Source organism: Austrofundulus limnaeus, unplaced genomic scaffold (genome assembly GCF_001266775.1).
Source record: "Austrofundulus limnaeus strain Quisiro unplaced genomic scaffold, Austrofundulus_limnaeus-1.0 Scaffold10, whole genome shotgun sequence".
Taxonomy (NCBI): Eukaryota; Metazoa; Chordata; class Actinopteri; order Cyprinodontiformes; family Rivulidae; genus Austrofundulus; species Austrofundulus limnaeus.
This window is the reverse complement of record NW_013952412.1, coordinates 1010803-1028453: the sequence shown is the minus strand read 5'-3', so window position 1 is coordinate 1028453 and position 17651 is coordinate 1010803. Positions and strand designations below refer to the sequence as shown.

The window sequence follows — 17651 nt, the reverse complement described above, 5'->3', positions numbered from 1 at the left end:
CTGTTATTGCTGCTATATAGCAGTGAGTGGGTGTATAGGAAGGGGTGGAGAGAGAGTGTATTTGCGTGTGTGTGTGTGTGTTAGTGAGGGGTAGGGAGGGTCTTCGACTTGATACAAACTGGATAGAAAACGAGTGTGGATGGTTGCAGAGGGGCGAAGGAGGGATGGTGAGGGGAATAGTGTTGTTATGGTGATGAGATCTTCTTTGTGTTAGGTTGCCAAGGCAACTTCAGACATACACTTGATACAGTCACCACAACTACTCCACCCCACTCCCAACCCCATCAGAGCCATATGACTGTGGGGAGAGCACTTCACACTTTACACACTCAGACTCCTGCTCCCACACAGTGAAATGGACAAGATTCTTTTGTTGGATTCACTTACCATTGCCTGACAAAAAATAACATGTATGAGAGAAAAGTTAAAACAGATCCAGGCTCAGGTAATGGTTCTTCTATTAAAAGTGAAAAGGCAGCAATTAAAACTGTAATAACCTGAGCCTTCACTTTAAACAATGGAATTCAAGCAAAACTGGCCCATAACTAGAGTTAAAGGAAGGAAATGACAACAAATTGCAACTCAAGTTGTAGTTAAAGTAAAATGGCATAATAATATATTTGTAAAACGTGAACTGAATATTATCACCCAGTAAAACAAAAGCAAAAGGATGGGCGATTTGAAACACGACTAAAGAAGTTACATATTGTTTTCCTCCCATGTAGAAAAACGACTGACTGTGTTGTAGTCATGTGAGGATTTTCACTTAGTGGGTCTGTTCCTTATTGAGTTACCAGCACATGATTCTCCTAGAATTTATGACAAGGAGCAAAGAATGAGATTATTTTAAAGGAATGCAAATAGGATTGATTATCAGTAAAAGTCCAAAACAGAATTCAATAAATATTGGAAATCACCAATTGATTGATGAACTAGCTATAGTTTAGTCAGCAGATTTCTTAAATTTATTGATAAATTTAACACTGTGAGCTGATTTTGATGTTTAAAAACAGTTTTATCAGACATTAGATCAAGTGTACCCTGCTCTCACCTCTAAAACTGAGTGGATCAGCATTTATGAGAAAATTGTATCATTTTAGTGTGTAGACTAGGCTACGCAAGTCTTTGTGAGTGGTGCAGACATGTTTTTGTTTTTGCATTTCTGTTAGGATGCTTGTATAGGTTTTATCTGTTCCTGCTACTGTTAAATCTAAACACATAATTTTAAACCATATGAAAAGTTTTTTTAAAACATCTGGATTGTGTAGAGGCTATAGATTAATTTAAATCGGCTTTCTTTTTCTTGCTTTTATCTTGTTGGACGGTGTTGCATGTTTTAGCATGTTTCAAATTTTGTACATAAAATAATTGAATTCAAACCCCTCCAAAAGATCTTTTTTGTCAGTTTAATAAACTCATTTACAAGAAGACAAATGGTACAAAAGCCACAAATAAACTTTATTGTAGTTTTCATAAACCAACTAAATAAAAACATGTATTTTTTAAGGTTTTCTGTATGCTTGTTTTTGATATGTCCATTTGTCTAATTACTAGAGAAAAAATCAATTCAATTTGGAGCTATGTTTATTTAATGTGCCTGTGAACTAATTAAATAATACCCAGTGGAATGATGTGACGCGGCTCATAACTTAATTGATTAACAAAAGAGCGATCAGTGATTTATCCCTGATGAAACATGCACTGTGCTGCAACAATGTACAGCATCCGTATGTGTCAATAACCAGGTTACTTCCCCATTTAAAACAATAGGAGTTAAACCTACAATCTACATGTCACTTTAGCCACAGTAGCTTGAACTCCATTCTGTAGCATTTACAAATAAGAGTGTGCTTTTTTAAAAAAAAATATTTGTAAAGTAACAAGGAATACAGATTTTTTTATACATTAAATATAAGAACTGTTCAGTTATTGCTGTACTAATCTTTCGCCCATAAAAATGTATTAAAGTCATTATACCCTAAGAACACTTCATGTCATTTTAAGAAGAAATACCTATTTTTTTTAGCATTTACCAGTAGCTCCATGCATCTGCTGATCCATTCATATTTCAATGTTCAAATCAAAAATGTTGCCTTTCTGCACAGCTCTTTCTGTCATGACATTGTAGTCCACCACATCACTGCAGATGCAGTTCCAGACAGTTCACATGTTGAGTTTACCTTTGTTAAACCCTAAAGGACAGCATAACCCCTTTGCTTGAGGCAACAGTTTATTTTTAACTTAAAGTTCACAGTCCACATTTTTCCAAGAGAGGAATGAAGACATCAAGTCTTCCTTTAGCTGAATCATGCTTTAAGGCTCTCCTTGTGTCTGCTGGAGGTCTCCGCTCATTGCAGCCAAACACATTCTCTGCAAAAAAATCTAAGTTTCAATCTAAAGTCAACAGAATAGGAAACCCTCCACCCCCTGATTGTGTCTAGACACATTCTCTCCATAAAGGTTACAAACACAGTCGCTGACAAAGGGTAGCCTAATGGAGTCCAACACCCACCACAAATGTCTCTGACGTACTACCAGCAACATGAAACAAACTTATTCTGGGATCATTTGCACCAGTTGAAACCAGTACAAATGATCTGGTAGTGGTTCCTTTGTGTGTGTTATACAGCTATAATGTACTTTGAACATTTCTGTCAGCATTGACAGAATGAGATTAAACCATCTCTCTGTTTTATTTTGCAGTTTAAATGTGCTTGTTATGCATCTAGTTTTATAGGGTGAATACTGACCCGTTCTTTGTTCAGAAGCAGACAACTTTGCTCTCAGTTCAGAGCCTATTTAATGCATCAGTTGGTCAGAGTTAAAATGTACCAATCATCACCTAAAAATGATCTGCCAGTAATAAGTTCAGCTTGTGCTTATGCCTTTCTAGCCTCTACGGTTACTTTGCTGTATTGTTCAGGAGTAAAGCAAAACAGAGTGGCAAAATAAATTAAAACACAAGCAGATGTTTAAACATCTGAATATCTGGTACCTGTATGAGTGGTTATGCATTTGCAATTACAAGTGGAATGTTATGTCATTCATTTTTAAAATTTAATATTAGTTGTATGCAAATGTTTCTCTCAAATAGCCTTTTTTGTGGGGAAATTTTAAAATGTTTCTCTTATCATTTCCATTTGAATGCCAGGTCCAGAGGTTTGATGATGATCTCAAGAGAAAGCAGAGTGTTAAACTTTAACCTTCCTTGCAGGTGACTGCAGGAAAATAAGGTGCATGTGTGAATTTTTCTCATTCTTCTGTGCTCACAGCCTAGATCTAATAGTCTCTGACACAGTCTTATGAAGGTAATGATGGACAACCTGTGTGTCCGTGCGTGTGTGTATGCATGTATGCGTGTACTTGCGTAGGTGTAAATGTGTTTGTGACAGTCATGAAACTTAGATGCTGATTATTAACAAACCAGTGCTAGAAAATAGGTGTTTTGGACTCTAACTGTGCACACACAGTGCATAAATGTCAAGTTTTATACAAACTTTACAGTTTATAAAGATAAATACAGTAAAGAACTTGGTACTCTAACCAACATCCTGAACCAGCACAACAGAAGACACGACCCTGGGAAAAAAATGCCTTGTTGGGATCTGACATGGCAGATTGTGCTTGATGGTTTAAAAAACACCATGGCAACAAAAACCATAAGAATGCACTGTAAATTGTCATCAACATTGTTCTACTTTTGTGCACAATAGTCAGAAAGCAGGCTGTTCAGTGTTTTGCTGATCTAATAAATTCCTAAGTCATTGGGTTGCATAATACACATTTGAACCCTAAATTGTTCTTATGCCCTATGATTTACAGTCAGTTTACAACTTCAACATTTTTGTTGTAAAGATGGTGTAAGTCTTGTTTGCAGTTTCTGCATTCTAAACAAGAATAGTGAGGAAAAGAAGAATGTAACAGCAAAATAAATATGTAGCTTCAACGCTAAATAAAGTAAAGGGGTGATCCAGTTTATTCATACAAGTGACAACAGAACCTTACAGAACACCGTAGAGAAACACTGAAAAACAGCCAGTTACTCCATGGTCCTTACAGGTTTGGGGAAGGGCTTTTAGTCCTGCACAAAGTTACTGATTGTACCAACTGAGTTTCAGGTAGTTTGTTTGGTGTTCTGGACACAGAAACCTGAAAAAGAATAAGCTGTCTGTTGGGTTTATTATGAACCTTGTCAAAGAGGTTTTGTTTTTAACTCCTCACACAGAGGAGCAGTCAATTTTAATTTAGCCGGTACAAAGTAGTTATGTTTTATTGCTTCAAAATAAGTTTTATAGCAATACCATAGAAGTAAAAGTTACGTTTATTTTTTTAATTAACATTTTTTTCATTCTAACACAACTAATGCTTTCTAAATAATCCATTAAATTAATTTGGAAAAACTCCACGCCCCCAAATAGTTAGTTATTTATCCTCATAAGTTTCTGTGCACCTTAATGCCATTCTGTTCTTCTCTCTTGTTATTCCTAGAAACTATTTCCAGTGATGAGTACTGTTTCATGTCTAATGCACAGCACTGAATCATGAACAGAAATTAAACTCAGTTACAGTTTAAACATTTCCTGGAAGCATGTACTACTTTGTACGTTATGTAATCCCTGTGTTTGGTCTAATTTAATCAACATTTGTTAAAGCCAAGAAGAAATAAATTGTATTTTATCAAACACACTTGAATTAATTTCTGACACAGACTTTAAATCAATTACAGGAAGAAAGCTTGTTGGTATGCATGAATGCCTCTGGGCTTGTTACAGTTTTGCCTGAGGCATCGTGGCAGACCTGTGCCTGTCGTTTTGAGAACCTGAACACAGAATTACTTGCAGTGAAAATCACACATGCAATTTTAGTGAGGGTCCAAAAAACATTTGTGCAACTGAACAGTGAATTATAGTAGCTTGAACTGAAGCTCAGTACTCTGGCACAAACAGTTCTTAAAAAAAAAACAAGACTTCACAAAAGCTCAAAATGCTTCCTGGGAATGTCTTTTCTGCCTATTTATGTGTAATGCAACTTTACTAATAACTTTTTCATATCTTCAATTTTTTTAATGTTTGACTTATAATTTGTTGGTATACTCCTTTTTGTCTGGTTCAAGGTGCTCATTTTGGGAGAAAAAAATGCTGCTGAGTCTGATTGTTATTTTTTTTGTTGTTTTTATTGCTTTTCAGTTTTGCACTCAAACAATATTTTGTAGTCTTGTGCATGAATAGATTGACTTCATGCTGACTTTTACTGTATTATTTCTTTGCGTTTGAAAACCATGTCACATTTTCTGATTCTTTTTGATTTTTTCTTTATAGATCTTATGTTATTATACTGTCAGTTTTGTACTGTTTGTCTCATCACCTTGTGTTGCATTTCAACATTTGTGTCACCAAGGCTGCCTTTCTTCAATATTGATGCAGCTTTAAGGGTCTGGTTAAATATTTGGCTTTTAGCTGAAGAAGTTCCTGAATAGAGAAACTTTCACCTTTATGGTATAAAACACATGAATGTTGCCTTTTTTATGTCTCCCTCTTTCATTTTTGTGAACTCCATTTATTTGTAACATCTTATAGTGACGAGAACTTCAGAACGATCACAAAGTTGTGCTAAATGTTACAACAGGAATATTAATTTTGGTTCTGTTCTCTTCTTCTCTGCAGCTCCGCCACCCAGCAGATTCAACAGAAGAGTGTCGGGTAAGAAGAGTGGGTGTGATTTTTACGTGTGTGTGTGTGTGTGCACGCACTTGTCTGTGTGTGTGCTTTTGTGTGTTTGACGTCATGTCCCTTAAGTATAATCCACACTGGGTATGAAGTTGCGTACATCACTGCCTCACTGGCTTTCCCACATTTTATTAGTGTGTTTCTGTGTTGTGCAACTGAAATACTGTTGAGGATAAGTGGTAGCTTTACTAACATTGTTTAGTCAATGTTTAGATAATGAATATTTGTGCAATATTGAGAAGCTCCACTCCGGTGAGGTGTTTGACGTTTCGTGCGCTGGCTTTGTGTGTTTTTCTGCAGTAGTGTCTGTGGTCTTGTGTGGACAGCATGCTTGTTTTCTCACGCTAGCCATCCAGTGTTTACATGAGTGATTGAACGCCGCCAGCCGTCACAGAGCGCTGCACTTTGATTAGGCTCTGGGTGTGTCAAATCATGTTTATCTTTTCAGTCGTCTCACCAGCTTTTACCACAACTTCATTACGATGTGGTATTTTCTATCATGTTAGTTTGAAATTTCTTATTATTAGTTTTTAATATATAATTTGCAAATAAATTAGAAGCCTGTGGGGTTTTAAAAAAAGAACTGGTTCAGTTACTTTGACAAATGTTTTATAGTCTTCACAGACCTTTGTTGTAATATTGCAAGATGTATTAATCCATTTAAGGAAATAAAAAATTGTATTAATTCATCTACAAAGACTGAACATTAATTCAGTTGATATAACATTACACTAGTTATTGAAATAAGAGGAATATGGCACTTAAATACAGCTGCTCATCGCAAAATAAAAAAAACTTAACTGTTGTGCAAACTAGCACAAGTCATGTCAAATATATTTTATGTTTGAAACCTTAAGTGTACATTTCATATGCAACAAAACAAATGCCTAATAAAAATGATGCCATAATTTGATTGCATAAATTAATAAACATAATTATCTAAATAAAAAATGCCTTGTGAAATGAACTTAATTTACAATAACATCAAATGGTATTGGGGGAAAAAAAACTTTTTCTGACTGGCTTAGATCATTACTTCTCCCTTTTTTTCCCCAGAGGTAACACTTTTTTGTAAGGATCTTTTATAAATGTTTCTATAAAAGCTGGAGGTTCAGTGCAATTCTTTAGTTGTTTGCAGCTCATTTACCCAGGAAGGAAGAAAGCCTCACAGATGCACCCGCTTTCAGTGCCTATCTTCAGCTGCAAAACATAGGGGCCCCACCTCAGTCTTCCTCGTGCTACAGGAAGAACGATTGTGCAGGCCACAGTTGATTCCTCCTCTGTGAGCAGAACGTTGTTTTATTTCTGTCAAAAATCAAATAAACATTCTAACGGGAGGTTCCACTATTCCACACATTGGATGAGTAAACATCCTAAACTTAAATTCTCCTTTTCTATCCCTCCAGTTCTTTGCCAATTCTTCAGTATGCATGCAGATCCAGCCTGGCACCTTCAGCAACAAATTAAAATTTATGAATTAAGTTTAGCAACATTTTCAGTAATCAACATAAGTGTATTATGATGATCTTAGACAGTTATTTTGATCTTCAAATATTACAAGAAAAAACATCTAAATCCCTTAGAAAAACTGTCTCATTTGCATTTGTTTGTATTAGATGTCTTGCATGATGAATCTATTTTTCTATACTCAGTATTGTGCAGAAATCACATACTTTGTGACTTAGATTAAAGCGTGCTCTGATTTTTACATGAAACAAGTGGATGAACAAAAAAACTTATTCGTTTGTTTTGAAGAGGCTTTTGTCTTTTCAAAAGTGGACAATGGGAGTATGGAAACCTTTGTGACACATTGTGATTCACCAGCTGTTTCCAGTCTTTGACACAAAGTAAACTCATATGTGTTCCCAGATGTTTCAAAGTATCACAGATATCCCCAGAGGTCTCTTCACTTATTTCCACCTCACTGTAGAAGTTTACAGTAGCTGCCTTTAATGTCTAGGTAGTGCAACTTCTTCTGGGGAATTGCACCATAAGCAAGGTTGTGTTTACTGCCTCCTTGTGGCGACACTTTGCAGCCTAGATTACTCTCCAAGTCAGTTGCTCATTCAGGTTTCTTTGTTTTTTTTAATGCCTTTCATTTTTGCTTTGCTAGTATGTGGAATCCTGACTATACACTATCCAAAATCAACCAACCTTTTAAACATGCATGTTTTATTATTATTATTATTATTATTATTATTATTATTTGTAGCTTCAAATATTTTATTTAGATGGGGAGTAGCCATCTTCATACAAACTGATGAAAACCAACAGAAAGCCTGGGAGTGCTCTTCCTGTGTAACTCCTGGCTTTTATTTAACCTTTATGATTTATTAGCAGGTATAAAGTGTGTACAATTAATAGATGTCAAAATGTAAACTGGCAGGAATTTAGAGACAAATTATGTCTCCAAAAAGCTGAAAATTTTTGAATTTTTCAGAGATGAATTTTCCCACTGCAGCAAGTCAGTTCTCATCAAAACAGATAAAAATGGTTGGTTACTTTTTATTAAGTTGAAGCCAAAAGACTGACCAACTGTTCGACACCTAAACAAACAGCAGGATTTAATAAAAAAACAGGAAGTGACTTTGTTTTTGCTTCTTTATAATACCCTCATTTTTCACCGTAGGGACATAAATGTCACACCAATGTTTTCAGGAAAGCTGTGAATTTCTCACAGTAGCAATATTGTCATCAAGAGTTACAATCTGTCCTCAATTAGCTATTAACATCACCATGACGACCTTTACTTAGACTCAAAACACTCGGTTGCTCTTTCAACAGAGTGCACATTTACATGCTGAATTTAACCTAACTTGAAGACACACTTGGATCCAGCTTTTTAGCAGTTTGTCTCATTTGTTTAATTTAAAGGTGAGCCTTATTGTACTTTCTAGCAGTTATTGGAATCAACAACTAGCCAAACTGCTAAAAATCTTTGGTAAATACTTTTGGTTTTGTGTTTAAATATCAAAATAAATGTATTTGTATTATGTATTATATTTATTCTGCATTAATTCACAACAAAAGTCATATTAGTCTGCTTTTTTTGAACAGTATCAAAACGAGAACAGTAAAAGCTGTAAATTTAGGATTAAAAATGAACAAAAATAGACTAAAAGCATTTTTTTTTTGTTTGTTTTGGGTTTATTTTTTGTGCAGGACTATTAATGTTTCAGCATTTCTAGTAGCAGAGTTTACTCTCAGTGTGCTGAAGGCACCCACTCACAAGGCCAAAGTTACTACAGTTAAGTAAAAGTGGATAGTTGTGTGTGTGTGCGTGTGTGTGTGTGGTACTACAGCCAGCAAGGATTACATTACACTACATGTCTGTCTGTGTAAGACCACACCCTCTGATAAGCACCACAACAAGTTGCACTGAGACAGCTGCTGTACAGATGATGACGTTAAAGCTGTCAATTTCAGAGCCAAATTGTGCAAACCTGCAGTCAGTAAACCAAGGGTTATTTTTTATCAGCAGCAACCTAATATCTGAGAGCACATGCAAAAGTTTACTGAGGCACAGATACAAGGGTGAACAGAATTTGTCTGCTCTTTTTACAACTTCAGCATTTCATATGGAGGTCCTGAACCGACAGCTTTATCTAACAGTTAAAGACAAACAGGATGAATTATCTTTGTCACAGGTCAGTTACTCTTGAAGTGGTGGCAGCTTCAACTGCTTGCAGACATCTATTTGCTTCTAATAAAGTTTCCACATGGATGGCTTTGAAGCAGCATGCAAAGCAAGAGCTGTGGCATTACAAATTTCTACAGCAAAACAAGGTCATGGAGCAGTCTGCACAATCACAATAAATTTATAATTATAACATGACCATGCAGAAAGGTTTATAAAGGCTATAATTCATCAGAATGTGTGCACTCTTACTTTAGATGTTGGAATACAGGAACTCAGGCTACAAAGGCAGTGCATAGGTTTGCAAAAAGAATAAGAATAGGTTTGTATATACTTTAACAATAAAAATGTATGCGTAAGAGTTCTGTAAAAAAGTCATATCAGGTGTTTTTGTATCCAGACGTAAGACACACTTAGGAAACTGTAGTTAGAGTTTGTACATCATTTCCTGCCTTCTGTTTAGTTTTCAAGAAGAAATTAAATGTTTGTGGACTTATGCAAGCTTTACACAATCACTTTTATAAATTTTACTGAAAACTATGGTGCACATTTCATATTTATGTTAAGTTTGATCATGTTCCAAGTGATCTTAAAATTTTAAGATTCTAGTACTGCTTTATTATTTTTAGTGTTGGGTTCAGGCCTTGACAACACATTGAAAGATAAAAATTTGCACAAATAAAATTCACACATTCATGTACATTTTCTTCACAATTCTAGAGTAATTTTTGTTTGTTTGAACCCGTCTGCAGTTTTGGGTTCATTAGATCTAGATTGTTCAGAATGGACGCCGGAGCTGCGCTGGTATGGGATAAAAGTTGTGCCAGCAGGAATTGAATTTGAATCGCTCAGATTGAATCTGAATTTGCATAATTTGAAAGTGAATGCATTGGTTTGAAAATAAGTATCACTAAATTGAAACTGAATTTAATGAATTGAATCTGAATTTAAAGATTTGTATCTAAATTGGATCAGTCAGCAGCAACATCTGATCAATATGTGATACATGATGTGATGTAAATGTAACATTTTTGACATATAGGTAAAATTAATCACTGCAATAAAATAACTGTCCGTTTTTGTCTCTTTTACGGTGGATTGCATCAACTCTGTTACATTCCAGAAGGGAAACTTCACCAAAGTGAAACGTAAATCTGTGGATCTGTATTTGATTACTCTGGCTGGCTTTCTCAAGGACCAGGATGTGTGACACAAAAACCTGAATTTTGGAACAGAAAATGAAAGTAGTCAAACTGAATTTTTAAAGGGGCAGTATCATGTAAAATCAAGTTTTATATCATGTTATAATGTTATACTCTCATAAAAAACATGCCCAAAGCCTTGCTTTGACTCATTCATGCATGTTTGAGAAATCCTGCAGTGTTTTTAGGAAGCCATGCTGAGGAGCAAAACGACAAGTGGTGACCAGAAATGCCTTTTGGTACCAGAAACGCCCCTGGGACGTGTCTTTTAGCCAAACTTCCTCATGGCAGAGCGCCCCCCTCCCTCCCCACACACCCCGCCCATGACTCCTGCAGGCTCTCAGGTGAAAGTGAAAGTGAAACTGAACTTAGTCTGCTGAGTTCCACTACTTCTCACTCACTGAAGGTCTTTTCAGATTCAAAATACCTTTGAGGAAATGTATTTTCAGATGCCAAGTAAACTGTATCTTAACTCCCCCTCCCCCTGCACTGAAATGGGCAAGACAGAAGTGGAAGGTGGTTCTTAAAGAGACAGAGGCCAATTTCAAGGCGTTTAGAAGAGGAAGTGATGAGAAGATAAGTTTATTTTCTATTTAAACATAAAAACAGCATATTAATAACAACTAAAGGTGACATAGATACTTTATTATGGTATGGTATTTAAATATATGCCTGAGAAACACATAATATTGCCCCTTTTAATAAACCAAAATAGTTTCAAAGCAAATTAATTCAGATACAAACCATTAAATTCAGTTTCAATTCAGTAAAATTTCTTTTCAAACCAATGCATTCAATTTCAAATTATGCACATACAGATTCAATCTGAGCAATTCAAATTCAATTCCTACTGGCACAAGATTTATCCCATACACTGGAGTCAATCTACAAAGATCACGTTGCACCAACAGGGAACAAGCACAACATCCGTATTTTCAAAATCATTCACCAAAACCAGACTAATTTTGTCGAAATCTTAATAAATATATGGATATATTTATACATAAATGTTGTCAAAATGTATCGTTCTGTTTGAGGAATTAGATAGCAACATATAGCATATGCACACACACGCACGCACACACGCACACACACACACACACACACACATGATACACTGATTTTATTTTGAAATCAGAAGTTTCAAAAAGACAGCGATGCAGTTTTAGCTACGAACTGCGCAGCGGAGCGGAACCGCATGCAGTGTAAATTAGAGGTTGGACTCATATTTTAACTGCATTTTCATTTGGCTTATTGATTTTTATTTTTACCACCTGATCAAGCTGGAGAAAAGCAGCTGACACATTGCGATTTGAGAGGTCGCACTGTAGCATACTTCATTGGTTCCTGAGCGAAAAGATGTTAGTGGTGTGATTTCCACACATGCATTTTGAGTCTTCAGCGTGTTAAGTCCAAATGTCATATGAGAAGTGGAGTGTCTGCAGAGTTAAAGAAACACAGATACAAAGTGACAATTTTAAATGACCTTGTCAGTGTTTGTCTTCTAGTGAGGCAAAACATGTTGGAGTGCATGTGTCATTTCTTCCTCTGGGCTCCTCCAGTGTCTCCGCTTATCCTGCAGCCCATCCACTCATTTTGTTGTTCAATATCTTTTCTCTGTGTGACATCATAGCTTTCCTTCAGCTGCTTCACCAGAATGTGATAGAAGCAATATCCTTGACTTTCTATTTTTGTCTGGTTTGCATTTTTTATTTTTATTTTTTTACTTAATCAAGCATCCCCCCACATTTTTATTTTGTCAAAATGTACTATACATTTAAATAGTTCAGTTACAGTGGGAACGCTTGTATTTTTACTTGATGTAACTGCAGCATAACCACACAGAATTTTTACATGTGTAAAACTGATTTAAATATCTTCCCATCAGTCTGTGCCGAGACGATCAATCCAGACGAGGATGACGAAGACACTGAGCCCAGAGTGGTTCACCCAAAAACAGATGAACAGCGCTGCAGACTGCAGGAGGCCTGCCGAGACATCCTTCTCTTCAAAACACTAGATCAAGTATGATTAATGTTAAAACACACAAAAAAATCACATCTTTCACACAGCGTTGCATCAAACTGTTCAGATGGGTGGTTAAAAAAATGCACAAACTGAAAAATAAAGAGATCTCTTTTCATAGAAATTCACAATTCACTGCTATTGTAGCTGGCTGATTATGTTTTCAGATTCTGACATAGTTGGAAAATAAACTAAGCTGCTGCTCTATGATAGCACACATGAAAATAGTCTGAACACACATTATTGCAAAATAAATAGTTAAATCATCATTTGTGTCCAATATTTTCTCGTTTCCCCTCCAGGAGCAGTTCTCACAGGTGCTGGACGCCATGTTTGAGTCAAAGGTTCAGCCCCAGGAGCATGTCATCGACCAGGGTGACGATGGAGACAACTTTTATGTCATAGAGAGGTAGGCACCAGACAGTTGTGTTGGGCTGTTAAAGTTAAATTTATTTATTTATTTATTTATTTATTTATTTATTTATTTATTTACTTACTTACTTACTTACTTACTTACTTACTTACTTACTGTCCATTTGTTTTAGGGAGCTTGAACGTCAGATAGCCAAAGTTTACAGCCTAAATGAGTGTAAAAAAAAAGAACCTGCAACACAGAACTACCAAGAAAAAACTACTAATTACACATGGTAATTAAAATAAAAAAAATAAACCATAGACCTTAGGCCTTTGTAGTTTAGTATTTACATATGATGCCTATAACTTGTTCTGTCTACATCTATGTAGACATAAGCCCTGTAAGCAAACACAAACCCTGCAGCCTGTTTGTTTAATTTTGTGCTGGATTACATGTGAGAAGATAACGTGTGTGAACAGCTTTTCATAGTGCAGTTATTGTTGAGTTAAAATGAAGGAACAACAAACTTGACCCCTGTGTTCTTTTCAATGAAGAAGTCAAACACTTGTAAAAAAAATTGTTAGATTTAATTGAGTGTGAAGCTTTGACTCCTGCTTTAATGTAGTTTATTACATTTAAACTGCACCACCTCCCATATTTTAATGTTTTTATGATAGACATCCATTGTGTTGCAGGAATTATCAGAAGACAAAAACTGAATACACATTGTTTGAATGAGTTTGTTTCATAATGTGATTTAATCCTTGAGCATATTTACATACATGTAATTCCTCCACACTTCATAGTGTGTCAGTTTTATTCGCTGACCTTTTGTGCAGCTTTGGTCATCCCTACCCGTCAGTTGACTCTAAACTGAGCCTCTTGTCTTACCAGTGTCTGGCAGCTGTTCAGTAAAAAGATAAACAGTTCTGCTCTGAGGCCCATGAAACGGGAAACTCACCACAAACTCTCGGGCAGAAGAAACCATAAAATCATTACAGGGGACATTCCAAACATAATAAAGATCCTTGTTGAAAAATATTGCCAGAGTGAGAACAAACTATGCTGTTGGCTATTTGGATTTTAGTTTTTAATTTATTAAGTCCTCCATGCTTTTCTTATTTAGTTTTTTCAAAACATCTGAAGCTTTAATTGTCCTGAAATACCATAAATACTTACAAAGAGTGAAGTTCAATTCCAAAATATATGATTGAATATAGGATTATGTGGAGAGATGTTTTCTTTTCTATTTTTAGAAATTAAATATCACTAAACAAACTGCTCAAGAGAGGCCTAAACTGATTATTTTTATATAAACACACATACTTGCATTCCAGCAGGGAACATCCACATTTTTTCTGCTATAGCACTGAAATATAAAATGTATTACTAACTTTTTATGAAGCTAAACCCATCTATTCATTTAAATAATATGCATTATTTAAGAAATATTGTCTCCTTCCTTTAAATCGACTCCAATTTGACAAATGTCTCAATGAACACTGCTTTTACACTTGTTTTATGTGTTAAATAAACATTGAAGAGCACAACAGCAGCACATAGATAATCTGTCTTTACTTCAGCTTGCTGGCAGCACAAGTGATCACTGTCCTGTGGTCATGATAATCCAGAGTAACATAATACTCCACCAGTGATGAGGCTTTAGCCTCTTCAGCCAATGAGAGGACACTCTATCGCACTAAATGACTAGTTAATCCTGCCATGCAACATTAATGCAAATTACCCTCCTTATCTATAATCCTCATCCAGAGGGAAAGAGGGAGGGCAGAGGGGGCTTGTTGAACAGTTACTCTAAATCAGCAAAGTATGCTCTGTAGTTTGTGGACTTCCATTGTTTTCAGAGTGCCATAAAATGAAATAAAACTGTATAAATGAAAAAAACAATGACTTACAAGTTTTGATGCGGGTCATGTATAAATAATGTAAAACATAGATTCTCAGTATTCCAGTTGATATCCCATTTCTTAAAGCATACGTATTTGCTTTAAGAGTCACAACAGATCAAATCAATCTGTTGCTTTTATTTTGTGGGTCAAAACCTGGAAAATGTTTTGTGTTAAAGTGGCCTTGCCTTTGGTTGACTTTAAACTCAAAATCAGATCTAATGTCACTTTTGTGCTGAAAGTAGTTTGTATCAGTAAACAAATCCCATTTAACGGCTGATAGTAAAAAAAACACTTCAATTAAGTCTAAGATTGTTTTTAACTGTTTCTTCTTCTCTGTAGGGGTGTTTTTGACATCGTGGTCTCAGGAAACTGTGTGGGTCAGTATAACAACAAGGGCAGCTTTGGGGAGCTGGCACTCATGTACAACACGCCACGTGCCGCTACAATCGTAGCCACACAGGAGGGAGCACTATGGGGCCTGGTAAGAACACACGAGTCAACCATAAAAAAACACAAAATCTATGTTTACGAGATGTTACTGAAGTAATTTAGAAGCAGAACATGATTTGAGTTTTTATTATTGCTCCTATTGAGTGGCATTCAAAAAAAAAAACCTCACAAACTGTTTTATTAGTTCCATGGCTTGGTACTGTAATGGTTGAGAACAGTTTCTTTCACCAAATCGGGTACAGAGAGCTGTGAGGCTCAGACATGTTAAGAATGGAATCAGTTTTCTATGAATGGAGCCGTGCTTTGACCCAGTGTGTTGTGCTGCTGCAGCGCCTCCCACTGGACAAGCTTAGGATAACAATAATCAAATGGTCCTATTGAGCTGCAATATTTTAAACGTCTTTTTTTATCACCCAAAATTAGGACCGTGCCACATTTCGTAGACTCATTGTAAAGAACAATGCCAAGAAGAGGAGGATGTACGAGTGTTTCATTGAGTCTGTGCCGTTACTCAAGTCACTGGAGGTGAGTTTGGTTTGTAAACCATTTAAAAACATCTTTAATTCCTAATATATTTAGGTATGAGCATTTCAGTATAGAAACCTGAATCTTTCCTGCTCCCATTGTTTTTTTATATATTGTTTTTCTTTTTTTTTTTCTTCTTTAACCTCCCTGTTTTAATTTTTCTCTGTCCAGGTGACAGAAAGGATGAAGTTAGTGGACGTATTAGGAGCAAAGCAGTTCTCGGATGGCGAGCGCATCATCACACAGGTGAGGGACCGAGGTATTACTGTGTTCTACTTGTACGTACCACACATGATTACATTCCTGTGTATTTCTGACTGTGTGTACCTTTTCTCTTCAGGGAGACAAGGCTGACTGTTTCTACATTGTAGAATCTGGAGAAGTCAAGATCATGATGAAGAGTAAAGTAAGACTTTTCAACTTCTTTTTCTTTCAGTGTCACTACTCTGTATACTACTGTATTTTTTTAATTTTTACTGTGTGAATACTGCAGAGGTGTTTGGTAATTCCTACAGCTGTCTGCTTCAGCTGCAGAGGGCCTTTCACTGGGAGGGGAGAACAGGAGGTACCTGGGGGTCTTCTAACCTTTAAGCCTGTGCTCTGCTGTTCTCGTCCCCCGCAGACAAAGGCAGACCACGCAGACAATGCAGAGGTGGAGATCACGCGCTGTAGCAGGGGTCAGTACTTCGGGGAGCTGGCCCTGGTCACTAACAAGCCCCGGGCCGCCTCAGCCTACGCAGTGGGAGACGTGAAGTGTTTGGGTAAGACATCGAGTATTTGGAAAAACTTATTAAACACATACCAGCTTCAGTACTTAAGCCTGCACACAGGAGAGCTAATCATGAAGAAAAATGTTTACATGAAGTAGTTTGTCATTTTCACCTTGCCATAGATTTTAAGAAAAGTGATTTCCAATAGCTAAAGGTCCTAATTGTCTCTGTTAGAAAGTCGGTTGTGTTAATTTTAATTTAATTTATTAAAACCTGGTACGCACTCCAGCTTGATGGAGCTCCCAGAACTTGGTCAGTATCTGTTTTTTTTTCTCACTAATCAAACAGTTACAAGTAGTTTGTCATGTGAGAACAAGTGACATTTGAGTTCTAAATTATTTTCAATTGTTGTTCATCTCATCCACCATTACTTTGTAGTTTTGATAATTGAAGGCTGTTGTGTAATTGCTTTGGTTTTAAAGTGGGTTCACCAATTCAGGCTCTCCAGTGGATAAGTAGCTCTTCAACTTTAAAACTGAGCAGAGGTTTTTTTTAAACAGCTGTAATTGTGCTTTAGTCATCGTTCTGTTGTGAAATTTGTTTAATTTATTCTTGTGTGTGTATATACATGGATGTTATACCAGTCCGTCTTGCTCTGTGTTTTTTCTCAATGCTCAGTACAATCATGCACACCCTGTTCATATAACATAACACACCTGCCACTTTTGTTTATATTACCAGCAGTAACAGCCTGTCTGCTACAGCTGCTGTTTGGTTTGAGAAGCTGAGAAAATGTCATTCAGCTTTACAGCAGCAACATTGTCAGTTGTTCCATCATCATTTTAACGATCCTCTTTGGCTCCGGCTGTTGTAAAATATGAACCCAAAAGAGAATCCTCTGGACCTTCTGGGACTGGAAAATCAGAGCCCAATTTGTTGAACATAAAGTGGCACGAGGCCCAGTCAGACATTACCAATGTATGGATCAAAATGATAATTATTCTAAACCTTGGTTTAATTTTTATTGTATTTACATCGTAACTAAACTATCATAACTAACATAACTAAATTAAATACACTTACAAGTAAGTGTATTTTAGGTCGTATTCAGACC

At 36.2% G+C, this 17651-nt stretch overlaps 1 protein-coding gene across 1 annotated transcript in view; it reads left to right on the top strand.

Moving 5' to 3' along the window:
* Positions 1–17651, top strand: part of prkar2aa (protein kinase, cAMP-dependent, regulatory, type II, alpha A) — a 41108-nt gene that overhangs the window by 20991 nt on the left and 2466 nt on the right. The window contains exons 3-10 of the mRNA XM_014001750.1: positions 5664–5699; positions 12454–12590; positions 12893–12999; positions 15192–15333; positions 15726–15827; positions 15999–16073; positions 16168–16233; positions 16450–16588. Coding sequence (XP_013857204.1) covers positions 5664–5699; positions 12454–12590; positions 12893–12999; positions 15192–15333; positions 15726–15827; positions 15999–16073; positions 16168–16233; positions 16450–16588 — 804 coding nt within the window. The remainder of the gene's footprint in view (positions 1–5663; positions 5700–12453; positions 12591–12892; positions 13000–15191; positions 15334–15725; positions 15828–15998; positions 16074–16167; positions 16234–16449; positions 16589–17651) is intronic.